The sequence below is a fragment of the Montipora capricornis genome, chromosome 13 (genome assembly GCF_036669925.1).
Source record: "Montipora capricornis isolate CH-2021 chromosome 13, ASM3666992v2, whole genome shotgun sequence".
Taxonomy (NCBI): Eukaryota; Metazoa; Cnidaria; class Anthozoa; order Scleractinia; family Acroporidae; genus Montipora; species Montipora capricornis.
Genome location: NC_090895.1, coordinates 23,536,863 through 23,564,781, shown reverse-complemented (window position 1 = coordinate 23,564,781; position 27,919 = coordinate 23,536,863). Strand labels below are relative to the sequence as shown.

At 35.9% G+C, this 27,919-nt stretch overlaps 2 protein-coding genes across 2 annotated transcripts in view; both read left to right on the top strand.

The window, feature by feature from the left end:
* LOC138030712 (hemicentin-1-like) overlaps positions 1–27,919 on the top strand; it is a 54,896-nt gene that overhangs the window by 17,044 nt on the left and 9,933 nt on the right. The window contains exons 12-16 of the mRNA XM_068878591.1: positions 21,316–21,579; positions 22,242–22,487; positions 24,782–25,042; positions 25,729–25,974; positions 27,251–27,511. Of these exons, the coding sequence (XP_068734692.1) occupies positions 21,316–21,579; positions 22,242–22,487; positions 24,782–25,042; positions 25,729–25,974; positions 27,251–27,511 (1,278 nt within the window). The remainder of the gene's footprint in view (positions 1–21,315; positions 21,580–22,241; positions 22,488–24,781; positions 25,043–25,728; positions 25,975–27,250; positions 27,512–27,919) is intronic.
* LOC138029504 (hemicentin-1-like) lies at positions 1,802–19,117 on the top strand. Its single transcript, XM_068877223.1, has 13 exons — positions 1,802–2,062; positions 3,273–3,518; positions 4,814–5,068; positions 6,301–6,546; positions 7,657–7,911; positions 9,148–9,393; positions 10,482–10,736; positions 11,862–12,107; positions 13,283–13,537; positions 14,664–14,909; positions 16,082–16,336; positions 17,449–17,694; positions 18,831–19,117. The coding sequence occupies exons 1-13, from the start codon at positions 1,975–1,977 to the stop codon at positions 19,115–19,117; spliced, it is 3,126 nt and encodes a 1,041-aa protein (XP_068733324.1). The 5' UTR covers positions 1,802–1,974.

Sequence of the window (27,919 nt, the reverse complement as noted above, 5' to 3'; positions counted from 1 at the left end):
GATTGATGTACAATGCCACATGCTTTAGGCTAAAACATACACAGTGTCTGTAGTCTGCTTAGATTTCGTTTCTATACATGTACATTGTCTGACATTCTGTAAAGCCATTGTTTTTTGTTTGTAAGTTTAAGGTTTTGGTTAGGCATTTTTGTCAGCAGATTCTTGGTCCATATAATCTTGATTACCAGTGTTATCCATACTCTCGTGTCATTACTGACGGAGCTTACACTAATTTAACACGAGATGATGATGATGATTAGAACACTTAACAACACTTTATTTTAGGGTGCATAATTACAGTAAAAAAACTGTACTCTCCATTCCTGGAGTCATGGAGTCATGGAGATGACTCTTCCATTCCTACCTTTACTTAAATACCATAACATCGACACAATCACGTATTGTTTTAGTAGACATTGAAAATGGATGATATTTGGCTGTTGTTTCAGTGTCTTCATCCATTCAACCAATTTCAAATGAGGTGATCACCGAAGGAGGAAATGTGAATTTGTCATGTCATGCAACTGGTATCCCTCCACCAACTGTGTTTTGGGTCAGCATTAGTAATGGAGAGCGTACAAATGGAACTGAGTTAGTTATCAGAAATATTAGAAGAAGTGAAGCAGGAGAATACAGATGTGAAGCAAGGAATCCATGTGGCGATGCTTCAGAGTTTGCAACAATTGACGTACAGTGTAAGTCATTTGCGTCTATAAAAGTTAAAGTAATGATTACAAACATACTAAGTGCAGTAAGGAACTACCAGTAATAGACACTCATGATAGAAAATAAAACGAAATCGAAAACCCCGAATCAATATCTAATAAAAAAATTCCTTGCGCGATTCATTTACTTAATTTTTTTTTGGTTATATTTCTTTACTTTCAACATCTTGTACTGCAATAATTTGTTTGGGATCACTCAGTGAACTAATAAGTTGCTACCAGTGATAGCACTGAGCACAATATTATGAAGAAAAAAGCAAAAACACTGGAACAATTTTTTACAAAGTTGTGATTTTTGCAAAAAGAGTTTAGTTAGCAAGGTTAGTTTGGTTTTAAGATGAACTTGTGATAAATGATTGAAATCCAACAGTGGCTATAAAGATAACTGTCGCTGAGATTGTCAAAACGTCAGTCAACATCATCCTTCAAAGTCTCACCAAGGACTTCTAAGGACTACAGTCACCCGTGTGATGTTGACTGTTAAGTATAAGTGTTAAATGTTCAAATTGAGCAAAATTGAAGAAAAAAGAGTTTTTAAGGAATGGAAAACACGAAATAATAGAGTATTAAATCTGCCCATTTTTTCCGCATGTAGCCCTGTGATCTTGTTCTTCAGATATGGCTGTTTTGACACATGTTAGAGATCTCCACGACATATAACAGAGACTGGACAGTTACTTCATGCGTGTGCTAAAAAGAGATTATGCTCTTTCGGGGCACACACACAGTGATTTAATTTTGGATGAGGAAGACTAGTGAACCATTGTAATGTTCCTTTAATTCTATCAATTATTGGTATGTCAACGAATGGTTTATTAAAGAATCATGGAAGCAGGCATTCATTTGTACTTATTTACATGTGTCACTTTCAAAATCACTGTAAAAAGATCAATTGCACCTTACCAATACATACATTTATAGTACATTATTATATTAGATCCCCTTACAGTACTTAAAAACAAACTATTGCACTCTGAGCGATAAGAATAATAATGATGATGATAGTAATAATACTTGTACTTTTTTGAGTTGAGCCATTGTAAAACCTTTTTTTTTTTTTGTTTTTCTTTTTTCCATTTTAGTCAAAGCAGAGATTGTTGGTTTTGTGGCAAATGCAACAACTGTCTGTCTGAATGATATTATCACCTTGGACTGCTCAGTTGTTGGTAACCCTGGGATAGATACTTACCTGTTGTATGTGGATGGCGTCGTGGATGATAGCAACCGTTTTGGAAATTGGAGCCGATCAATGACTACTGGAGGAGTGCTGAACTTCACATGTGTTGCAAATAACACGTTGGGAACTGACAGGAGCACAGTATCTGTTACTGTTAATGGTAAATGCCGAGCTTGCATTGTAAGCACTTTGTTTAGTAGCATTAATGAAAAATAACAATGACTCTTACCATTTGGTACGTTTTCATTGGAAGAAAAAAAGAAATTAGCTGCAACTAATAGAAGGATGATACTACAGATAATGTCCCAAATATAGGATTTTTCTTTTTTTTTCTTCGTTCCGAGAAATGTTTATTTTCCAATAAGTGGAGTTGTGTGAAATGAAGAGAATTCATAGATAAACCCGAAAGAGAGCCAGTGCAAGAAAACAGTGCATTAAAACGTATTGCCAGGTTTTGGAATCAACAATTTTCCTCAATACACTGTCAGTTGATTTAAAGAAAATAAATTTAAGGGGTTGCCTGCACATACTGTTGCGCAGTTGGTGGAGGAAAAACTTAAAATGTTATCTTCTTCTGCATTGGCTGAACTTTAAAAGTTAAATGTACCTTGCTTGCACATTATTGCCAAAAATGTTATTATCTTGTGTGGCGAAGACATTAAATTTAAATTTACGTTTCAGAGATTCCAAACCTCGGAGCAAAGAAATATAACATTTGAGTCGCTCTCCTTACATTGTATCTGTTAAACAAAGAAAACCTTCAAAATAAAAAAATAAAAAAAAAAAAAGAAAAAAAGGACCTTTCAATAAAGATAATGGATAATGAATTTCAACTTCTTGGAGCTCTTTCTTGGGCTGCCTGAAAATGAGTGTACATGAATGCATCTGATCATGGTTATTTTCGTACATTTCCGATCAAGTGTAAGCGAGTGCAACGAAATTTTTAAATGTTTACGTTAGTTGCTCTGATTTTCAGAAATGATTAATCTTCAATGCTGCATGGCTCAGGCTAAAACATACGCTGTCTCTGTAGTCTGTCCAGATTTCGTCTCTGTACATGTACATTGTCTGACATGCTGTAAAGATATTCTTTTCTTGTTTGTAAGTTTAAGTTATTGGTTAACCATTCTGGCAACCGCTTCTTGGTCCATATAATGCTGTTTACCAGTGTGATGCACGCAATCGTGTCATCACTGACAGATCTTAGAGTAAATTAACATAAGATGATGATCATGAGGATGATGACGATGATGATGCACATTCGAGATGACTCTTCCACTGCTACATTTACTTAAATACCATAACATTGAAAAAAAAACGTATTGTTTTAGTAGACATTGAAAATGGATGATTTTTGGCTGTTGTTTCAGTGTCTTCATCCATTCAACCAATTTCCAATAAGGTGATCACCGAAGGAGTAAATTTGACTCTGTCATGTCATGCAACTGGTATCCCACTACCAACTGTGTTTTGGCTAAAGAATAGCACTGGACAGCATACAAATGGAACTGAGTTAGTTTTCAGAAATATTAGAAGAAGTGAAGCTGGAGAATACAGATGTGAAGCAAGGAATCCATGTGGCGATGCTTCAGAGTCTGCAACAATTGACGTACAGTGTAAGTCATGTGCGTCTATAAAAGTTAAAGTAATGATTACAAACATACCAAGTGCAGTAAGAAAGTACCAGTAATAGACACTCATGATAGAAAACAAAACGAAATCGAAAACCCCGAGTCAATATCTAATAAAAATATTCGTTGCGGGATTTATTTACTTAAAGTTTATTTCTTTGATTTCTTTACTTTAAACATCTTGTAATGGAATAATTTGCTTGGGATCACACAGTAAACTAATAAGTTGCTACCAGTGATAGCACTGAGCACATTATTATGAAGAAAAAAGCAAAAACACTGTAAAAATGCTTTACAAAGTTGTGATTTTTGCAAAAGAGTTTAGTTAACAAGCTTAGTTTGGTTATAAGATGAAATTGTGGTAAATGATTGAAATCCAACAGTGGCTATAAAGATAACTTCCGCTGAGGTTGTCAAAACGTCAGTCAACATTATCCTTCACAGTCCCACCAAGGACTTCTAAGGACTGAGCACAATATTATAAAGAAAAAAGCAAAAACACTAAACAATTCTTTTCAAAGTTGTGATTTTTGCAAAAGAGTTTAGTTAACAAGCTTTGTTTGGTATAAGATTAAATTGTGGTAAATGATTGACGTCAGTCAACATCATCCTTCACAGTCCCACCAAGGATTTCTAAGGACTACAGTCACCTCTGCGATTTTGACTGTTAAGTATAAGTGTTAAATGTTTAAATTGAGCAAAATTGAAGAAAAAATAGTTTTTAAGGAATGGAAAACACGAAAATAATGTAATATTGAATCTGTCCATTTTTTTGCGCATGTGGCCCTGTGATTTTGGTCTTCAGATATGGCTGTTTTGACACATTATGTTAGAGGTCTCCCCGACATGTAACAGAGACTGGACGGTCACACCATACGTGTGCTAAGAAGAGATATGCTCTTTTGGGGCACACACACAGTGATTTAATTTCGGATGAGGGGGGACTAGTGAACGACTGTAATATTCCTTTAATTCTATCAATTATTTGTATGTCAGCAAATGGTTTACTGAAGAATCATGGAAAGAGGCATTCATTTGTATTGTATTTATTCACATGTGTCACTTTCACAATCAGTGTAAAAAGATCAATTGCACCTTACGAATACATACATTTATAGTAGATAATTATATTAGATCTCCTTACAGTACTTAACAACAAACTATTGCACTCTGAGCGATAAGAACAATAATGATGATGATAATAATAATATTTGTACTTTTTTGTGTTAAGCCATTGTAAAACCTTTTTTTTTTTTGGTTTTATTCTTTTTCCATTTTAGTCAAAGCAGAGATTTTTGATTTTGTGGCAAATGCAACAACCGTCTGTCAGAATGATATTATCACCTTGGACTGCTCAGCTGTTGGTAACCCTGCGATAGATACTTACCTGTTGTATGTGGATGGCGTCGTGGATGATAGCAACCGTTTTGGAAATTGGAGCCGATCAATGACTACTGGAGGAGTGCTAAACTTCACATGTGTTGCAAATAACACGTTGGGAACAGACAGGAGCACAGTAGCTGTTACTGTTAATGGTAAATGCCGAGCTTGCATTGTAAGCACTTTGTTTAGTAGCATTAATGAAAAATTAACAATGACTCTTACGATGGTGATAATGGTAATATTACATTATCATTGGAAGAAAAAGGGATTTAGCTGCAACTAGTAGAAAGATGATAATACAGATAATGACTCAAATATAGCATTTTTCTTTTTGATTTTTTATTCCGAGAAATGTTGATTTTCAAATAAGTTGAGTTGTGTGAAATAAAGAGAATTCATAGATAAACCGGAAAAAGAGCCGGTGCAAGAAATTAATATTATTACTTATTATTTAGTGGGTTCATTATAACAAGTTGCCAGGCTTTGGCATCAATACCATGTTCCTCAATACACTGTGACTTCATTTAAAGAAAATGAAATTTAAAGGATTGCTTGCACATACTGTACCGCAGTAGGTAGAAGAATAACTTGAAATGTTAACTTCCTTGTACATTGCACGAATTTGGAAAGTTACATGTACTTTACTTTGGACATTATTTCAAAAATGTTATTATCTTGTGTGGCAAAGACGTTAAATTTAAATTTACGTTCAAGAAATTCTAAACCTAGGAGAAAAGGACATTAACTTTTGAATCGCTTACCTTACGTTGTTTTTTCTATTAGACAAAGGAAACCTTTAGCTTAATTTAAAAAAATAAAAAAAAAGATTTGAATAAAGATAATGGATTTCTACTTCCTGGAGCTCTTTCTTGGGTTGCCTGAAAATAGGTGTACATGGTTGCATCTGATCAGTATTATTTTCGTACATTTCCTATCTACTGTGAGCGAGTCCAACAAAATTTTTGAATGATTACGTTAGTTTCTCTGATTTTTGGAATTGATTGATGTACAATGCCACATGCTTTAGGCTAAAACATACACAGTCTCTGTAGTCTGCTTAGATTTCGTTTCTATACATGTACATTGACTGACATTTCTGTAAAGCCATTGTTTTTTGTTTGTAAGTTTAATGGTTTGGTTAGGCATTTTTGTAAGCAGATTCTTGGTCCATATAATCTTGATTACCAGTGTTATCCATACTCTCGTGTCATTACTGACTGAGCTTACAGTAAATTAACACGAGATGATGGTAATGATGATGATGATGATGCACATTCGAGTTGACTCTTCCACTGCTACCTTTACTTAAATACCATAACATCGACACAATCACGTATTGTTTTAGTAGACATTGAAAATGGATGATATTTGTCTGTTGTTTCAGTGTCTTCATCCATTCAACCAATTTCCAATAAGGTGATCATCGAAGGAGTAAATTTGACTCTGTCATGTCATGCAACTGGTATCCCTCCACCAACTGTGTTTTGGGTCAAGATTAGTAATGGACAGCGTACAAATGGAACTGAGTTAGTTTTCAGAAATATTAGAAGAAGTGAAGCTGGAGAATACAGATGTGAAGCAAGGAATCCATGTGGCGATGCTTCAGATTCTGCAACAATTGACGTACAGTGTAAGTCGTGTGCGTCTATAAAAGTTAAAGTAATGATTACAAACATACTAAGTGCAGTAAGAAAGTACCAGTAATAGACAGTCATGATAGAAAACAAAACGAAATCAAAAACCTCGAGTCAAGATCTAATAAAAAATTCCTTCCACAATTCATTTACTTAAAGTTTATTTCTTTGATTTCTTTACTTTAAACATCTTGTACTGGAATAATTTGTTTGGGATCACACAGTAAACTAATAAGTTGGTACCAGTGATAGCACTGCGCACAATATTATGAAGAAAAAAGCAAAAACACTGTAAAAATGCTTTACAAAGTTGTGATTTTTGCAAAAGGAGTTTAGTCAGCAAGCTTAGTTTGGTTATAAGACGAAATTGTGGTAAATGATTGAAATCCAACAGTGGCTATAAAGATAACTTTCGCTGAGATTGTCAAAACGTCAATCAACATCATCCTTAACAGACCCACGAAGGACTATTAAGGACTACAGTCACCCGTGCGATTTTGATTGTTAAGTATAAGTGTTAAATGTTCAAATTGAGCAAATTTGAAGAAAAAATAGTTTTTAAGGAATGGAAAACACGAAAATAATGTACTATTGAATCTTTTTCCGCATGTGGCCCTGTGATCTTGGTCTTCAGATATGGCTGTTTTGACACATTATGTCAGAGATCTCCACGACGTGTAAGGAGGACTGGACGGTCACTCGCTGCGTGTGCTAAAAAGAGATATGCTCTTTCGGGGCACACACACAGTGATTTATTTTTGGATGAGGAAGACTAGTGAACCACTGTAATGTTCCTTTAAATCTATCAATTATTGATATGTCAGCGAATGGTTTATTGAAGAATCATAAAAAGAGGCATTCATTTGTACTTATTCACATGTGTCACTTTCAAAATCCTTGTAAAATGATCCATTGCACCTTACGAATACATACATTTAAAGTACATAATTATATTAGATCCCCATGCAGTACTTAAAAACCAACTATTGCACTCTGAGCGATAAGAATAATAATCATGATGACAATAATAATACTTGTACTTTTTTGTGATGAGCCATTGTAAAACCTTTTTTTTTTTTTTTTGGTTTTTCTTTTTTTCATTTTAGTCAAAACAGAGATTGTTGATTTTGTGGCAAATGCAACAACCGTCTGTCAGAATGATTTTATCACCTTGGACTGCTCAGCTGTTGGTAACCCTGCGATAGACACTTACCTGTTGTATGTGAATGGCGTCGTGGATGATAGCAACCGTTTTGGAAATTGGAGCCGAAAATTGACAACTGGTGGAGTGCTGAATTTCACATGTGTTGCAAATAACACGTTGGGAACCGACAGAAGCACAGTATCTGTTACTGTTAATGGTAAATGCCGAGCTTGCATTGTAAGCATTTTCTTTAGTAGCATTAATGAAAAATAATAATGACTCTTACAATGGTGATAATGGCAATATTACATTATCATTGGAAAAATAAGGGATTTAGCTGCAACTAATAGAAAGATGATAATACAGATAATGTCTCAAATATAGCATTCTTCTTTTTTATTCGTTATTCCGAAAATATTTATTTTCAAATAAGTGGAGTTGTGGGAAAAGTAGAGAATTCATAGATAAACCGGAAAGAGAGCCAGTGCAAGAAATTAATATTGTTACCTATTATTTAGTGGATTTATTATAACAAATTGCCAGGTTTTGGCATCAATATCATGTATCTCAATACACTGTGACTTCAATTAAAGAAAATGAAATTTAAAGGATTGCTTGCACATACTGTACCGCAGTAGGTAGAGGAATAACTTGAAATGTTAACTTTCTTGTACATTGGACGAATTTGGAAAGTTACATGTACCTTGCTTTGGACATTATTTCAAATATGTTATTATCTTGTGTGGCAAAGAAGTTAAATTTAAATTCACGTTCAAGAAATTCTAAACCTCGGAGAAAAGGACTTTAACTTTTGAATCGCTTACCTTAGTTTGTTTTTTCTATTAGACAAACGAAACCTTTAGTTTAATTAGAAAAAAAAAAAAAAGATTTGAATAAAGATAATGGATTTCTACTTCCTGGAGCTCTTTCTTGGGTTGCCTGAAAATAAGTGTACATGGTTGCATCTGATCAGTATTATTTTCGTACATTTCCGATCTACTGTGAGCGAGTCCAACACAATTTTTGAATGATTACGTTAGTTGCTGTGATTTTCGAAATTGATTGATCTACAATGCCGCATGTTTTAGGCTAAAACATACACAGTCTCTGTAGTCTGCTTAGATTTCGTTTCTATACATGTACATTGTCTGACATTCTGTAAAGCTATTGTTTTTTGTTTGTAAGTTTAAAGTTTTGGTTAGGCATTTTTGTAAGCAGATTCTTGGTCCATATAATCTTGATTACCAGTGTTATCCATACTCTTGTGTCATTACTGACGGATCTTACACTAAATTAACACGAGATGATGATGATGATGATGATGACCATGATAACGATGCACATTCCAGATGACTCTTCCACTCCTACCTTTACTTAAATACCATAACATCGACAGAATCACGTATTGTTTTAGAGGACATTGAAAATGGATGATTTTTGGCTGTTCTTTCAGTGTCTTCATCCATTATGCCAATTTCAAATGAGGTGATCACCGAAGGAGGAAATGTGAATTTGTCATGTCATGCAACTGGTATCCCTCCACCAACTGTGTTTTGGGTCAGCATTAGTAATGGAGAGCGTACAAATGGAACTGAGTTAGTTATCAGAAATATTAGAAGAAGTGAAGCAGGAGAATACAGATGTGAAGCAAGGAATCCATGTGGCAATGCTTCGGAGTCTGCAACAATTGACGTACAGTGTAAGTCATCTGCGTCTATGAAGATGAAAGTAATGATTACAAACATAGTAAGTGCATTAATAAATTTCCAGTAATAGACAGTCACGATAGAAAACAAAAAGAAATCGAAAACCCCGAGTCAGTATCTAATAAAAAAATATCTTCCGCGATTCATTTACTTAAAGTTTTTTTGTTTGATTTCTTTACATTGAACATCTCGTACTGCAGGAATTTTGTGAGATCATACATTAAACTGATGAGTTGCTACCAGTGAAAGCACTGAGCACAATATTATCAGGAAAAAAACAAAAACCGTAGAAAAATGCTTTACAAAGTTGTGATTTTTGCAAAAAGAGTTGAGTTAGCAAGCTTAGTTTGGTTATAAGATGAAATTGTGGTAAATGATTAAAATCGAACAGTGGCTATAAAGATAACTTTCGCTGAGACTGTCGAAACGTCACTCAACGTCAGCCTTAACAGTCCCACTAAGGACTACTAAGGACTACAGTCACGCGTGCGATTTTGACTGTAAAGTATAAGTGTTAAACGTTCAAATTGAGCAAAATAAAAATAAAATTTTTTTTAAGGAATGGAAAACACGAAGTTATTGTACTATTGAATCTGTCCTTTCCGCATGTGGCCATGTGATTTTGATCTTAAGAGATGGCTGTTTTGACAAATTTTGTTAGACGTCTCCCCGACATGTAACAGAGACTGGACGGTCACTCCATGCGTGTGCTAAAAAGAGATATGCTCTTTCGGGACACACACACAGTGATTTAATTTCGGATGAGGGGGACTAGTGAACTTCTGTAATTTTCCTATAATTCTATCAATTATTGGTATGTCAGCGAATGTTTTACTGAAGAATCATGGAAACAGGCATTAATTTGTGTTTATTCACATGTGCCACTTTCAAAATCACTGTAAAAAGATCAATTGCACCTTATGAATACATACATTTATAGTACAAAATTATATTAGATCCCCTTACAGTACTTAAAAACAAGCTATTGCACTCTGAGCGATAAGAATAATACTAATGATGATAATAATAACTTGTACTTTTTTGTGTTGACCTATTGTAAAACTTTTTTTTTCCATTTTAGTCAAAGCAGAGATTGTTGATTTTGTGGCAAATGCAACAACCGTCTGTCAGAATGATATTGTGACCCTCGACTGCTCAGCTGTTGGTAACTCTGCGGTAGATACATACCTGTTGTATGTGAATGGCGTCGTGATTGATAGCAACCGTTTTGGAAATTGGAGCAGATCAATGACAACTGGAGGAGTGCTAATTTTCACATGTGTTGTAAATAATACGTTGGGAACTGACAGGAGGACAGTAGCTGTTACTGTTAATGGTAAATGCCGAGCTTGCATTGTAAGGACTTACTTTAGTAACAATAACGAAAAATAACGAGGACTCTTACGATGGTGATAATGACAAGGGTATATTTCTCATTGGAAGCAAAAGGAATTTATCTGCAACTAGTAGAACAGTGATTACAGGGATAAATTCTCAAATGTAGGATTCTTCTATTTTATTCGTCATTGAGAGAAATGTTTATTTTCAAATAAGTGGAGTTGTGGGAAAGGTAGAGAATTCAGAGATAAACGGGAAAGAGAGCCAGTACAAGAAATTAATACTGTTACTTATTATTTAGCGGGCTCAGTATAACAACTTGCCAGGTTTTGGAATCGACCATTTCCCTAAATACACTGTGACTTGATTTAAAGAAAATGAAATTTAATGGATTCCCTCACCCTGCACCTACTGTGCAGCAGTGGGTAGAAGACTATCTTGGAATGTTACATTCCTTGTACATTGCACGAGGTTGGAAAGCTACATGTACCTTGCTTGAGCATTATTACCAAGAATGTTTTTTTTTATCTGGTGTGGCAAAGACATTAAATTAAAAGTTACGTTGAAGAAATTTTAAACCTGGGAGCTATGAACTTCAACATTTGACTCGCTCACCTTAGGTTTTTTTCTGTTCAACAAAGAAAACCTTGATCTTAATTATAAACAAAAATAGCCTTTTAATAAAGATAAGGGACTTAAACCTCCTGAAGCTTCTTCTTTGGCTGCCTGAAAATGAGGGTACGTCGTTACATCCGATCATGATTATTTTCGTGCATGTACGACGAAGTTTAAGCGAGTCCAACAAAAGTTTCTAATGTTTACTTTAGTTGCTCTGATTTACAGAATTGATTGATCTTTAATAATGCACGGCTCATGCTAAAACATGCACAGCCTCTGTATACTGCTCAGACTTCGTTTCTGTACATGTACTTAGTCTGACATGCAGTAAAGACATTGTGTTTTTGTTTGTAAGTTTAGTAAATCAACATAAGATGATGGTGGTGATGATGCACATTCCAGATGACTCTTTAACTCCTTCCTTTAGTTAATTACCATAGCATTGACACAATCACGTAATGTTTTAGAGAGCATTGAAGTAGATCATTTTTGGCTGTTCTTTCAGTGTCTTCATCCATTATGCCAATTTCAAATGAGGTGATCACCGAAGGAGGAAATGTGAATTTGTCATGTCATGCAACTGGTATCCCTCCACCAACTGTGTTTTGGGTCAGCATTAGTAATGGAGAGCGTACAAATGGAACTGAGTTAGTTATCAGAAATATTAGAAGGAGTGACGCTGGAGAATACAGATGTGAAGCGAGGAGTCCATGTGGCGATGCTTCAGAGTCTGCAACGATTGACGTACAGTGTAAGTCATCTGCGTCTGTAAAAATGAAAGTGATGATTACAAACATAGATAGTATAGTAAGAAAGTACCAGTAATAGTCACTCATGATGTAAAATAAAAGGATATCTAAAACCACAAGTCACTAAATAATAGAAATTTTGCTTGTGCGATTCATTTACTTCAAATTTTTTTGTTTGATTTCTTTACTTTAAATATCTTGTATTGCAATAATCTTGAAGGATCATACAAAAACGTGACAAGTTTCTATCAAAAAGAGCACTTACAACAATTTTGTAACAAAAAAAAGAAAGACAAAAACGCTGCATAAATTCTTTACAAAATTGTGATTTTTGTAAAAAGAGTTGAGTTCGCAAGCTTTGTTTAATTATAATGTAAAGTTGTGATAATTGCTTTAAATCTAAGAGTGACTATGCCTATGACTTTCGCCCAGAATCATTGTCAAAACGTCGGTCAACATCACCTTTAACAGTCCCGCTAATTAAGGATTACTAAGGACTACAGTCACCCCTACGATTTTGACTGTAAAGTACAAGATTTCAATTTGGAAATTTAGCAAAATTGAACAAAAAATAGTTTTTAACGAATGGAAAACACAATATTAATGTAGTACTGAATCTGTCTCTTTTTTTCCTGCATGTGGCCCTGTGACTTTTAATTTATCTTTAGATATAGCTGTCTTGACACATTAAGTGAGAATTCGCTGCAATATGTGAGACAGATTGGTCGGTGACTCCATGTGTAGTACAAAGAGATATAATCTTTTGAAGCACACACAAAGTGATTTATAATTAATTTCGGGTGAGGGGGATTTGTGAACTGCTGTAATGTTCCTTTAATTCTGTCAGTTATTGGCATTTCAGCCTATAGTTTACTGAGCAATCATGTGAGGAGTTATTAATTTGTATTTATTCATATGTGCCATATTCAAAATCACCGTAAAAAGATCTATTGCATCTTACGAATACATGCATGTACAGTACACGCTTAATCCGTACTCTAACGACTTTCTAGGAAATTTGCAAGAAACATAATTATATTAGATCCCCTCACAGTACTTATAATTAAGGTATTGCACTCCGAGCGATAGGAGAAATGATGTTGTTTATATTAATGATAAAACTAATACTTGTACTCTTTGTGTTAAGCCATTGTAAAATGTTTTAATTTCATTTTAGTCAAAGCAAAGATTGTTGATTTTATGGCAAATGCAACATCTGTATGTCAGAATGATCTTGTCACTTTGAACTGTTCAGCTGCTGGTAACCCTGCAGTAGATACATACCTGTTGTATGTAAATGGCGTCGTGACTGATAGCAACCGTTTTGGAAATTGGAGCAGATCAATGACAACTGGAGGAGTGTTCAATTTCACATGTGTGGTAAACAATACGTTGGGAACTGACAGGAGGACAGTAGCTGTTACTGTTAATGGTAAATGCGAAGCTTGCATTGTAAGGACTTACTTTAGCAGCAATAATGAAAAAGAACGACGACTCCTACGATGGTGATAATGACAATGGTATATTTCTCATTGGAAGCAAAAGGGATTTAGCTGCAACTAGTAGAACAATGATTACAGGGATAAATTCTCAAATGTAGGATTCTTCTATTTTATTCGTCATTAAGAGAAATGTTTATTTTCAAATAAATGGAGTTGTGGGAAAGGTAGAGAATTCAGAGATAAACGGGAAAGAGAGCCAGTACAAGAAATTAATACTGTTACTTATTATTTAGTGGGCTCAGTATAACAACTTGCCAGGTTTTGGAATCGACCATTTTCGTAAATTCACTGTGACTTGATTTAAAGACTATGGATTTTAATGGATTGCCTTACCCTGCACCTACTGTGCCGCAGTAGGTAAAGGACTAACTTAAAACGTTAACTTCTTTGTACATTGGACGAATTTGGAAAGCTACATGTACCTTGCTTGAACATTATTACCAACAATGTTTTTTTTCATCTGGTGTGGCAAAGACATAAAATAAAAAATTTACGTTGAAGAAATTTTAAACCTGGCAGCTATGAACTTCAACATTTGACTCGCTCACCTTAGGTTTTTTTCTGTTCAACAAAGAAAACCTTCATTTTAATTATAAACAAAAATAGCCTTTTAATAAAGATAAGGGACTTAAACCTCCTGAAGCTTCTTCTTTGGCTGCCTAAAAATGAGGGTACGTCGTTACATCCGATCATGATTATTTTCGTACATGTACGACGAAGTTTAAGCGAGTCCAACAAAAGTTTTTAATGTTTACTTTAGTTGCTCTGGTTTTCAGAATTGATTGATCTTTAATAATGCACGGCTCATGCTAAAACATGCACATCCTCTGTAGACTGCTCAGACTTCGTTTCTGTACATGTACTTAGTCTGACATGCAGTAAAGACATTGTGTTTTTGTTTGTAAGTTTAGTAAATCAACATAAGATGATGGTGGTGATGATGCACATTCCAGATGACTCTTTAACTCCTTCCTTTAGTTAATTACCATAGCATGGACACAATCACGTAATGCTTTAGAGGGCATTAAAGTAGATTATTTTTGGCTGTTCTTTCAGTGTCTTCATCCATTATGCCAATTTCAAATGAGGTGATCACCGAAGGAGGAAATGTGAATTTGTCATGTCATGCAACTGGTATCCCTCCACCAACTGTGTTTTGGGTCAGCATTAGTAATGGAGAGCGTACAAATGGAACTGAGTTAGTTTTCATAAATATTAGAAGGAGTGACTCTGGAGAATACAGATGTGAAGCGAGGAGTCCATGTGGCGATGCTTCAGAGTCTGCAACAATTGACGTACAGTGTAAGTCATCTGCCTCTATAAAAATGAAAGTAATGGTTACAAAAATAGTTAGTACAGTAAGAAAGTACCAGTAATATTCACTCATGATATAAAATAAAAGGATATGTCAAACCACAAGTCAATAAATAATAGAAATTTTGCTTGCGCGATTCATTCACTTCAAATTTTTTTGTTTGATTTCTTTATATTATTTATGTTGTATTGCAATAATCTTGGACGATCATACAGTAAACTGATAAGTTTCTATCGATGATAGGACTTACAACAATATTATAACAAAAACAAACAAACAAAAACGCTGGATAAATTCTTTACAAAAATGTGATTTTTGTAAAAAGGGTTGAGTTGCCAAGCTTTGTTTTATTATAATGTAAAGTTGTGATAATTGCTTTAAATCTAAGAGTGACTATGCCGATGACTTTCGCCCAGAATCATTGTCAAAACGTCGGTCAACATCACCTTTAACAGTCCCGCTAATTAAGGATTACTAAGGACTACAGTCCCATTACGATTTTGACTGTAAAGTACAAGATTTCAATTTGGAAATTTAGCAAAATTGAACAAAAATAGTTTTTAACGAATGGAAAACACAATATTAATGTAGTACTGAATCTGTCTCTTTTTTTCCTGCATGTGGCCCTGTGACTTTTAATTTATCTTTAGATATAGCTGTCTTGACACATTAAGTGAGAATTCGCTGCAATATGTGAGACAGATTGGTCGGTGACTCCATGTGTAGTACAAAGAGATATAATCTTTTGAAGCACACACAAAGTGATTTATAATTAATTTCGAGTGAGGGGGATTTGTGAACTGCTGTAATGTTCCTTTAATTCTGTCAATTATTGGCATTTCAGCCAATAGTTTACTGAGCAATCATGTGAGGAGGCATTAATTTGTATTTATTCATATGTGCCATAATCAAAATCACCGTAAAAAGATCTATTGCATCTTACGAATACATGCATGTACAGTACACGCTTAATCCGTACTCTGACGACTTTCTAGGAAATTTGCAAGAAACATAATTATATTAGAGTCCCTCACAGTACTTATAAACAAGGTATTGCACTCCGAGCGATAGGAATAATTATGTTGTTGATAATAATGATAAAAATAATACTTGTACTCTTTGTGCTAAGCCATTGTAAAATGTTTTAATTTCATTTTAGTCAAAGCAAAGATTGTTGATTTTATGGCAAATGCAACAACTGTCTGTCGGAATGATGTTGTCAGCTTCAACTGCTCAGCTGCTAGTAACCCTGCAGTAGATACATACCTGTTGTATGTGAATGGCGTCGTGATTGATAGCAACGGTTTTGGAAATTGGAGCAGATCAATGACAACTGGAGGAGTTTTTTATTTCACATGTGTGGCAAATAATACGTTGGGAACTGACAGGAGGACAGTAGCTGTTACTGTTAATGGTAAATGCGAAGCTTGCATTGTAAGGACTTACTTTAGTAGCAATAACAAAAAAATACGAGGACTCTTACGATGTTGATAATGACAATGGTATATTTATCATTGGAAGCAAAAGGGATTTAGCTGCAACTAGTAGAACAATGGTTACAGGGATAAATTTTCAAATGTAGGATTCTTCTATTTTATTCGTCATTCAGAGAAATGGTTTTTTTTTTTTAAATAAATGGAGTTGTGGGAAAGGTAGAGAATTCAGAGATAAACGGGAAAGAGAGCCAGTACAAGAAATTAATACTGTTACTTATTATTTAGCGGGCTCAGTATAACAACTTGCCAGGTTTTGGAATCGACCATTTTCCTAAATACATTGTGACTTGATTTAAAGACTATGGATTTTAAGGGATTGCCTCACCCTGCACCTACTGGGCCGCAGTAGGTGAAGGACTAACTTGGAACGTTAACTTCCTTGTGCATTGGACGAAGTTGGAAAACTACATGTACCTTGCTTGAGCATTACCACCTAAAATGTTATTATGCTGCTGTGGCAAAGACATTAAATTTAAATTTACGTTGAAGAAATTCTAAACCTGGGAGCTATGAATTTCAACATTTTACTCGCTCACCTTAGGTTTTTTCTGTTCAACAAAGAAAACCTTTATTTTAATTATAAACAAAAATAGCCTTTTAATAAAGATAAGGGACTTAAACCTCCTGAAGCTTCTTCTTTGGCTGCCTAAAAATGAGGGGACGTGGTTACATCCGATCATGATTATTTTCGTACATGTACGACGAAGTTTAAGCGAGTCCAACAAAAGTTTTTAATGTTTACTTCAGTTGCTCTGATTTTCAGAATTGATTGATCTTTAATAATGCACGGCTCATGCTAAAACATGCACAGCCTCTGTATACTGCTCAGACTTCGTTTCTGTACATGTACTTCGTCTGACATGCAGTTTTTGTTTGTAAGTTTAGTAAATCAACATAAGATGATAGTGGCGACGATGCACATTCCAGATGACTCTTTAACTTCTTCCTTCAGTTAATTACCATAGCATGGACACAATCACGTAATGTTTTAGAGGGCATTGAAGTAGATCATTTTTGGCTGTTCTTTCAGTGTCTTCATCCATTATACCAATTTCCAATGAGGTGATCACTGAAGGAGGAAATGTGAATTTGTCATGTCAAGCATTTGGTATCCCCCCACCAACTGTGTTTTGGATCAAGACTAGTAATGGACAGCCTACAAATGAAACTGAGTTAGTTTTTAGAAATATTAGCAGGAATGAATCTGGAGAATACAGATGTGAAGCATGGAATCCATGTGGCAATGCTTCAGAGTCTGCGACAATTGACGTACAGTGTAAGTCATCTGCGTCTATAAAAATGATGAAATTAATGATTACAAACATAGTTAGTACAGTAAGAAGGTACCAGTAATAGTTACTCATGATAGAAAATGAAAGGATATCGAAAACCACAAGGCAATAAATAGTAAATAAAATTTTGTTTGATTTCTTTACTTTAAATATCTTGTATTGCAATAATCTTGGAGGATCATACAGTAAACTGATAAGTTTCTACCAGCGATAGCACGATAGCACTTACAACAACATTATGACAAAAAAAAAAATACAAAAAGACTGGATAAATTCTTTACAAAAATGTGTTTTTTGCAAAAAGGGTTGAGTTAGCAAGCTTTGTTTAATTATAATGTAAAGTTGTGGTAATTGCTTCAAATCCAAGAGTGACTATGCCGATGACTTTCGCTCAGAATCATTGTCAAAACGTCGGTCTACATCACCCTTAAGAGTCCCGCTAATTAACGATTACTATGGACTGTAGTCACCCTTACGATTGTGACTGTAAAGTACACGATTTCAATTTGGAAATTTAGCAAAATTGAAGGCAAAATAGTTTTTAACGAATGAAAAACACAACATTGATGTAGTACTGAATCTGTCTCTTTTTTCCAACATGTGGCCCTGTGATTTTTGTCTTTAGATATAGCTGTCTTGACACATTAAGTGAGAATTTGCTGCAATATGTGAGACAGATTGGTCGTTGTCTCCATGTGTAGTACAAAGAGATATGCACTTTCGGAGCACATACAAAGTGATTTAATTTCGGGTGAGGGGGATTTGTAAACTGCTGTAATGTTCCTTTAATTCTGTCCATTATTGGCATTTCAGCCAATGGTTTACTGAGGAATCATGTCAAGAGGCATTAATTTGTATTTATTTAAATGTGCCATATTCAGAATCACTATAAAAAGATCTATTGCATCTTACGAATACATACATGTACAGTACATGCTTAATCCGTACTGTGACGACTTTCTAGGAGATATGTCACAAAACAAAATTATTTTAGATCCCCTCACAGTACTTATAAACAAAATATTGCACTCCGAGCGATAAGAATAATGATGTTTCTTTATTAAAATGATAAAAATAACACTTGCAATTTTTGTGTTAAAATGTTTTAATTTCATTTTAGTCAAGGCAGAGATTGTTGGTTTTGTGGCAAATGCAACTACAGTCTGTCAGAATAATTTAGTCACCTTGAACTGCTCCGCTGTTGGTAACCCTGCGGTATATGCGTACCTGTTGTATGTGAATGGCGTCGTGATTGATAGCAACGGTTTTGGAAATTGGAGCAGATCAATGACAACTGGAGGAGTTTTTTATTTCACATGTGTGGCAAATAATGCGTTGGGACCTGACAGTAGGACAGTAGCTGTTACTGTTAATGGTAAATGCAAAGCTTGCATTGAAAAGATTTAATTGCCATGGTAAAAATTAACGAGGACTATTACAATGGTGATAATGGCAATGATATTTTTGGTCCAAAATGGATTTAGTTGCATCTAGTATAACGATGATACCGATAAAGTGTTAAATTGAGGAGGCTTCTTTTTTATAAGTTGAGTTTTGGGAAATGTACCAATTTAGAGATGAACTGGAAAGACAGCCAGTGCAAAAAATGAATCAACTGCTTTTACTAATTAATTAGTAGGTTCATTATAACAAATTTCCAGGTTTTGAAATCAACCATGTTTCTTAATACATTGTGACTTGCTTTAAAGAATATAACAATTAAGGGATTGCCGGCACCTACTGTACCATAGTAAGAAGAGGACTAACTTCATCCTACATTGGACTAACTTGGAACATTTCGTGGCCTTTCCGGTACATTATTACGAAAACATTATTATCCGCAGTCGCGAAGAGATTAACTTTAAATTTACGTTGAACAAATTCTTAACCCCAGAGCAAAGAATTTCAACATTTGAATTACGCTCACCATAGGTTGTTTCCGTTAGGTAAAGGAAATCTTGTGTGGGCCCATTTCCATTAGTACGGCTAGCGCTCACATGGTTCACATTACACTCTAATCAGTAACGTCTGTTCAAATATAAGTGCTACGCGGCAAACGTTTGCAAAAACGTAATCCTTCCTTGCAGTTGTACATGTTTATTGCCGCGACTTTAACATTTTCAGTTCCCACGGCCTGCTCCCGTCTGACTTTTTAGCTCAGTCGGTGGAGCAGCGGTGATCTCACCCGAAGGTCGTGCGTGCAATTCCTATCCTGGTCAGAGTTTTTCTGTGTCCTTGTGTGGACCATGGTTCATATGGAGGAGAAACCTTGCACTTCACATTACACTCTAATCAGTTAAGTTTAACAAATTAACAAGTTCTTTAAAAAATGTAGTTAATTACCATAACATAGACACAATCATGTAATGTTTGAGAGGTTATTTAAAATGGATGATTTTTGGCTGTTCTTTCAGTGTCTTCATTTATTATATCAATTCCCAATGAGGTGATCGCCGAAGGAGGAAATTTGACTTTGTCATGTCATGCAACTGGTGTCCCACTACCAACTGTGTTTTGGGTCAAGACTAGTAATGGACAGCGTAGAAAATGAACTGAGTTAGTTTTTAGAAATATTAGTAGGAGTGAAGCTGGAGAATACAGATGTGAAGCATGGAATTTATGTGGTAGTGCTTTAGAGTCTGCAACAATTGATGTGCAGTGTAAGTTATCAACATAAATAGTACATTAAGAAAGTATTTGTAATGCACAAAGGAGAAAATTGATTTAAGAAAAGTCTAAATCTTAAGGAAATTTTGCCTGTGTGATTTATTTACTTAAACTTTTGTTTTATTTCTTTTAACATGTTGTACCGCAATAATCTTGGATGAATGTACCGTAAAGTGATAAGTTTCTACCAGTGATAGCACTGACCACAACATTATGACCAAAAAAAAAAAAAAATCCAGAAACTCTGGAAAACGTCTGGAGAAATCTGTGAACTTTGCAAGAAAAGATGAACATGTAACTCCTTTGCTTATCCAGCTTTCTTGGCTCCCTATTGAACAGAGGATCACTTTTGAAATTGCTGTCATTACATTCAAGGCTCTTCATGGTTCAGCACCTGATTATATCACTGAGCTCATAAAACCTTACACACCAAATAGATCCTTACGGTCTTCAAACAAATTGTTGCTTTTTAAACCTAGATTTAATCTTAAGACCTATGGTGGCCGGTCTTTTACGATGGCTGAAATTTGGGCAATTAAGCACCATATAAAAAAGAACAAATTCAGCCTGATAAATAAAACATATTCTTAATACAGAGGGAAAGGGCATTAGGATAAGGAAACAATACAGTACAGTAATTTATATCAAAGTACTATGGTGTTTAGGACATTTACAAACTACAAATTCTATTACAAAACAGCACTGTAACCTCTAGTAATATATAATTTGAAGTATTTCTGAAACCCATTTTAAGAACATTTTAATAACACTTTCAGGTTGATTTGTCACTAACCACCCCTCAAATAAGAACACGATCAGCCTTAAACCTGAAAAAGAGTGTTCTTATATGCGGTTGTTTACTCTATACTTAATTATGATATTTTTTTACGTTGTTTAGTCAGAGAACTGTACTAACATTTTTTTGGTCTTTATCATAGACCCACCAGAGGGAATCCAGTTACATGTTAGTGAAGACGTAGTCTGTAATGGAACAACCATCTCTTTTAATTGCTCAGCTGAAACTGCGAACCCCACAGAACTAAATTATCAGCTTCTTGAGAATAATGTTATTATTTTTGGCATAAGCAGTACCGGAGTGTGGAACAAAACAATGGAAATTGGAGGAGTATTTGTCTATAGGTGCATGGTGAATAACACTGTTGGGACAGCTATGAGCGCAACTGCGTCTGTTACTACCAATGGTGAGTAAAGATCCTTTGGAAAGGGTAAAAAGATGATAAATTATCGGAAAACTGGTATATGCATGTATTATTAACAATAATTTACTGTAAGAGTGAAACTCCTAAGTAATTGTTCTTCTGTAGTTACCTGAGTTAGGTGTAGTCACATTGGGATTAACGCAGTCATGCCCGAAGCGGCTACCATTGAATAATCCTTTAGCAGAATAAAATACTTGGAGTGATGATTTAAAACGGTATGCTTTGGCGTTTTGACTATATAACACTTTAGCAGGTGTTTGACAATTTTAATGTGAATCGGCCTAATTACACAATTCTTCTGGTATTGTTAAGAAAAAAAATTGCTAATTAATTTAAATGCCATTGGAGAAAGTTGTAAAGCATCTGTTTACTGGTTTAATTGGAACCAATGCCGTAACCAACGGTTCTAAATGTTAACAACTATAACATTGTGAACTTACAAGGAAATCGGCTTAAAATCCTTCGACCAAAGTGTAGTCTACCCGTAGCCTCTTATTACAGTATAGTTCCACTTGTCACAATTATAAAGTAAAGGAATGTGCATTGTTCAATATAAGTTTTAAAAAAACACTGTGTGTAAAGTAGTACGTTCGAAAAAAAAACAAAACAAAAACAAAAACATGAGATTCATCTTTGATTTCCAGTGTCTTCATCTATACAAACTAGTCAGGACAAAGTCGTAAGAGAAGGCGGCAATGTGACTCTTCTCTGCAATGCATCTGGCATTCCTGAACCACTTGTTTCTTGGATAAATGTCAGCAATGACCAACCACCGCTTGGGAATGTGTTGATATTTACAAACATCACTAGATCTCAAACTGGAGAATACGGATGCAAAGCAACCAATCCATGTGGGAATGCCACGGAATCTACAACCATTCACGTGCATTGTAAGTCACTTTTTTAGCTTATTGCAAATGAAGGATCTAAGGTTTTTTTGCTATTTTGAGATACTTAGTTGACTTTGTGATGAAAAGGAACAAGGTACTTTTTTTCGTGGAAAGAACAGTGTAGCCTGCAAGCAAGCTCTCCAAAGCGAGGCGGGGAGGGGAGAGGAGAGCTTATTTTTACCCACAAACCAAAAACGTGACATCTGCCTGTCACTTTAACAGCTGATCATGCAAACTTGGTTTTGGACAACATTGCGGACGATTACGAGTTACGGGAAGAGTTTAGTATTCTAGTGTTTCGTTAGCGCGAAAGGACAACTCGAAACAAAGACTGACACTTCAATATTGTCATGCCCTTGTACATTTGTTATTTACCCGTTGCATAGCATAATCAAAGACCAAATGGCGGAGGCAATGTCGCTAGGCATAAGCTATTGTCACGTTCAGGGCATCGAAGAACTGAAACTACGCGCGTTTCATATTTTGTTCACTTCGCCGGAGCTTGTAATGGAAATTAGGGAGTTGTTAAAGGATTCTTCATTTATCCTGCACAACAGTGTTCGATTGATTGTTGTTGATGAGAGCTATACGGTGAAAACGTGGACTGGCAAATTGTAATCTCAACGGTTTTATTGCAATTGGGATTGCTAGCTTCGAATTTTCTCTGTGACTGATGGAAGTAATTGCCGATTTTCATATCATTGTTATATAGCCAAGCGTTCTCTGATGTTTACAATACAAGACATGGTTAATTGACTATTCACCATAGGGGCTTTTCAGGGCCAATGAAACACGGCAGAACACAAAAACAACAATTGTTAAAAATCTCAACTGGCCGGAGGCAAATCAGTTGGCTATTTACAAGTGCGGACGAGAAGTTGAACTAGGGACTACGAAGAAAAAAATAAAGGAGTGGTCAGAACGAGTCTTTCACCTGGGAACTCCTATGTATTGAATTTTTCTGGCCCTTCCGAAAATTAAGAAGAAAGGAGCTGATGATTTATTTAGGCATTTTTTTTCAACCAATTTTCGGATATACTGTTGAATAATGTTGTGATGTAGTGAAAGATTTATGGTGAATCATGTTTCCATATTGAATCTTAAAACAACCCCCGCACAGTTGACAGTAATCTCTCATATGGAAGGAGAAACTGGTTTTCTTCCTCGCCCCGTTTTGCCTCGGAGTAATCTTGGTGCTTGCCGACAGAACCAGAAGAGTTACGCTAAAAGCATCGCCATGATAAATTTTCCGCGAAACCATCCTGGGCCGTCATTAATCAACGGACGTCATTTTTTTTCTGCCAATGATATTTATGTCGCTTATCTCAGGCAAAGTGGAAATGAAAATCTTACAGTGATCGTTGCAAGCTTTTCTTTCCCCGCCCCGCCTCGCTTTGGACAGCTTGCTCGCACGCTAAGAACAGTGTGCCCTGAACATTCCATCACATTTAACTACTCTGAACTCGCGTTCATACGATTTCGTATACTTATTGAATTACCAATATTGAAATAAAACAGAGAACGTAATATTTTCAAGATACTTAACAAACAAGCTGATCCAGAAGAGACTATGAAGATTTTGACCATCGTTGAAGTCATGAGCAAAAAAAGCCACCCTCAATGGTGAGAAATGATGATTCTAGCAGGGTCGGGAAATGTGTTTAAGACAAAAAAACAAAAAAACAAAAACAAAAACTTGACATCTCAGCCACATTTTACTTTGAAAATTAACCTACATTAAATTTGTAGAAAAGCGAAGATTAGCAGTAAATTCTAGATATAGCTTTTGAAAGGGATGCCCTTTTTAGCTTAAGTCAGGTGAAAATATATGAGCATTAGAAATGGCTTCCCTCTTTATCACTTCTGGTTACACTGTACGTAGCCATGGAAACCTTCAGTTATCAAGACTGTTTTTGTGGCAGTCATCAGTGGTTTCACTAAGGACCGACACCCGGAGAAAAGCATCGGCTACTTCACTGAGGGAAGTGAGCTACTTTTACCCTAAATTGAAGCGAAGTAAGAACAGCTTCTTAAATCTTATTTGGACACTACCAACGTAAATTCGTCTAAACATGATCGTCAATTTTGCATTTGAGCTATGGGAGCGTTGTTTTAAAGATGGCGTGCCCACAGACACCCCTGGAAAAGAGGCCGTTAGTTTAAAAGCCCTTTAATTGTTGACAACAGTCAGTAACTCACCTCAAACCAGCCATCATCTGCAAATTTTATTGAATCTCTTGACGCACTTTACAAAAAAAAAAGGAAAAGAAAAAAACCTTTTGCTTTCGTTTTAGTCGAACCAGAGATGGTTCTATTAGATCCAAGCGCAACAACAGTCTGCCGTGAGTACTTCATAGTGTTCAACTGCTCAGCTTACAGCAACCCTGAAGTACATACCTACGAGTTGTATGTAAATGGAACTATGGTCAATGAAACCAGCCGAACGGGAATTTGGAACATAACAATGGCAACCGGAGGAGTATTTGACTACAAATGCATTGTTAATAACACCATCGGAACAGCAAGGAGCACGGATGTGTCTGTTACTGTCAATGGTAAGAAAAAGTCTTTTTGCAAAGAAAAGCTGTGTCAGAGAAAAAAAAAACCGATTATACTGTATACTGTCACAATAATTTCGAAAGTGAAAAATTGTCTTTACCTATCAGGCTGTGTACATTTGGAAAGTTAACGTTTCTACAAATAAACTCGCCTGGGATCTTAACAGGAAAGTCCAAGTGACACTTGAGTTAATGAAGACAAAACAAGCACATGTAAAATAAAAGAACTGGAATGTACACAAAGTTGCATAATTACTCATATGTAACCAGCAAGGGACCCTTTACTTAGTGGTTTCACTGATAATTAACGATAGCTGACAAAAAAAGAACATGTAAAATAAAAGAACTGGAATGTACACAAAGTTGCATAATTACTCATATGTAACCAGCAAGGGACCCTTTACTTAGTGGTTTCACTGATAATTAACGATAGCTGACAGTAGTCATCAGGTACCTCACTCAGAGAAATGGGCTACTTTCCCCCTAAATTGAAGTAGTTAAAGACATAATTTTTTTTTTTAATTTTAATAATGACAGCAGTCGGTTACCTACTCAAACTATCTGCCAACTTCAAATTTTATGGAAACCACAGTGTACTGGCACACAATTTGGCTTTAATAGTAACTTGCATGTCAAGTTGTAGCTTATGTTATGTTACTAATTTTTGCGCAATTTCTATTTAGAGCCTTCATCCATCCGTCCATTTACGAAGAAAAAGAAACTTGAAGGGGAAAACCTGACATTATTGTGCGAAGCAACTGGCACCCCACCACTAACTGTATCTTGGGTCAAGACTAGTGCCGGAGAGCGTACCAATGCAGCGGAGTTGCTTTTCACATATATCAATAGGACTGAAGCAGGAGAATACAGATGTGAAGCAAGCAATCTATGTGGCAATGCTTTCGAGTCTGTAGAAATTGATGTGTTGTGTAAGTTATCTTTAAAACATTTAGAATGATCATTTAATTAAAAGGCAAAGTAACTTAGCAGTTAGTTGAGCACCATGCTTCCATGCGGGAGGCCATGAGCTCAACCCCGGCCGGAGTAACACTCAGGGTCTTAAAATAACTGAGGAGAAATTGCTGGCTTTGAAATTACATCCGCAAATGGTTAGACTTTCAAGTCTTCTCGGATAAGGACTATAAACCGCAGGACCCGTCTCACAGCCTTTGTTGCAAAAGCTCTATGGGAAGTTATATATTCCAGACACTGATCGAAAAGGGCAGGGAACGGAGTTCCTGGTGTTGTGGTCTGGGGCCCGTTTCTCGAAAGTCCCGATACTTTACGGGCTATTTGCGGGTGCCACAATTCTCTCCGCATCTCAAGAACAGCGAGGATTTAAGTCATCAAACTTCACAGTCATTTTGCTTTTCGTTGCCTTGAAAACATGTTAAAAGATCGGCTTTACAAAGCAAGGAGTTGGCAGTTCCACAAATGGCTTTCCGGGCCTTAAAAGTTTTTGGGACTTTCGGCAAAGTAGCCCCAGGTCTGATTGAGAGCCACAAGTTCATTAAACTATACTATTAGGGGATAATCTGATGTGCTATTCTTATTCCCATATAGACCATGTGAGCGTTAACCCTACTAATGGGAATGGGCCCACACAAGGACAGAGAAAACTCTGACCCGGGTGGGAATTGAACCCTTGACCTTCGGGTTAGATCACTGCTGTTCTACCGACTGAGCTACGATTTAAGCTACAAGCTAAGGTGAGATGGGATCAGGCCATGGGAATTCAAGATGTAATGTCACGGAGATGAATTTGTACAAGTACAAGAAAGGGTTACGTTTTCCAAACGTTGACCGAGTAGCACTTATATATCAACAGACTTGTACTTGTACAAGTTCATTGCCGTGACATTGACATCTTAAATTTCCACGGCCCGATCTCGTCTGACCTTGTAGCTCAGTCAGAAGAGCAACGGTGATCTAACCAGAAGGTTGTTGGTTCAATTTCCACCCTGATCAGATTTTTTCTCTGTCCATTCCCATTAGTAGGGGTAACGCTCACATGGTCTGCATGGGTAGAAAAGTAGCACTTCACATTACCTTCATTATCCTCTGCCTACTACATGCTACCCTCACTAAGTGAAGTCTCCATTTCTCTTCATTTCACAGTTTTTAAAGTCTTGGGCAATATTTAGTTAGCCCATTTTTTTCGTTACTTGAAAATGCTAAGTAAGTGACTCTTCTCCTTCATTTTAGTTAAACCGGAGATGGTCCAGTTATTTGTCAGCGAAGCAACAGTCTGCAACGGTACTTCCATCACCTTCAACTGTTCAGCTTATAGTAACCCTATGGTTCATACGTATCACTTGTATGAAAATGAAAACATGGTTCAGGAAATCAGCAGCACGGGAGTTTGGACCAGGACAATGTCCACTGGAGGAGAGTTTGTCTTTAAATGCATGGTTAATAACACTGTGGGAACAGCAATGAGCGCAAATGTCTCTGTGATTGTCAATGGTAAATGCAAAATGTTTTGTATGGGCAAGCACATGGGCTCGTGTAATGCGTAGTCTGAAAACAATTACTGGTTAAAAAAAATTTAGTGAAGAAACTTTGAAAAAATTACTATATTGAAATTGAATTGAATTGATTCCAAATTGCACGAGAAAAATCATGTGATTACTTATTAATAACATACACGAAAAGATGAAATCATTGTAGTTAATCAGAAGAAACGCTCGCATATCAAGCAATCATGCAAAAATTGCGCCATCCGGAGGTCACTTATAATTGGCCATCTGAGACTTTCTTTGATCACTGACCAATCAGAATGCTTGTGAATTACATGTACCGATTTCCCCCCTGGGTTACTGCATTCGCATAGCGAATCAAAATGGAGGTTTATGTGTATTAATAATTTTGAAG

Coding starts and splice junctions, on each gene's coding strand:
- LOC138029504 (XM_068877223.1), top strand. CDS start 1,975: ATGACTACTGGAGGAGTGCTGAACTTCACATGTGTTGCAAATAACACG. Junction 5,069..6,300: donor AGTAGCTGTTACTGTTAATG/GTAAATGCCGAG, acceptor CTGTTGTTTCAG/TGTCTTCATCCATTCAACCA. Junction 16,337..17,448: donor AGTAGCTGTTACTGTTAATG/GTAAATGCGAAG, acceptor CTGTTCTTTCAG/TGTCTTCATCCATTATACCA.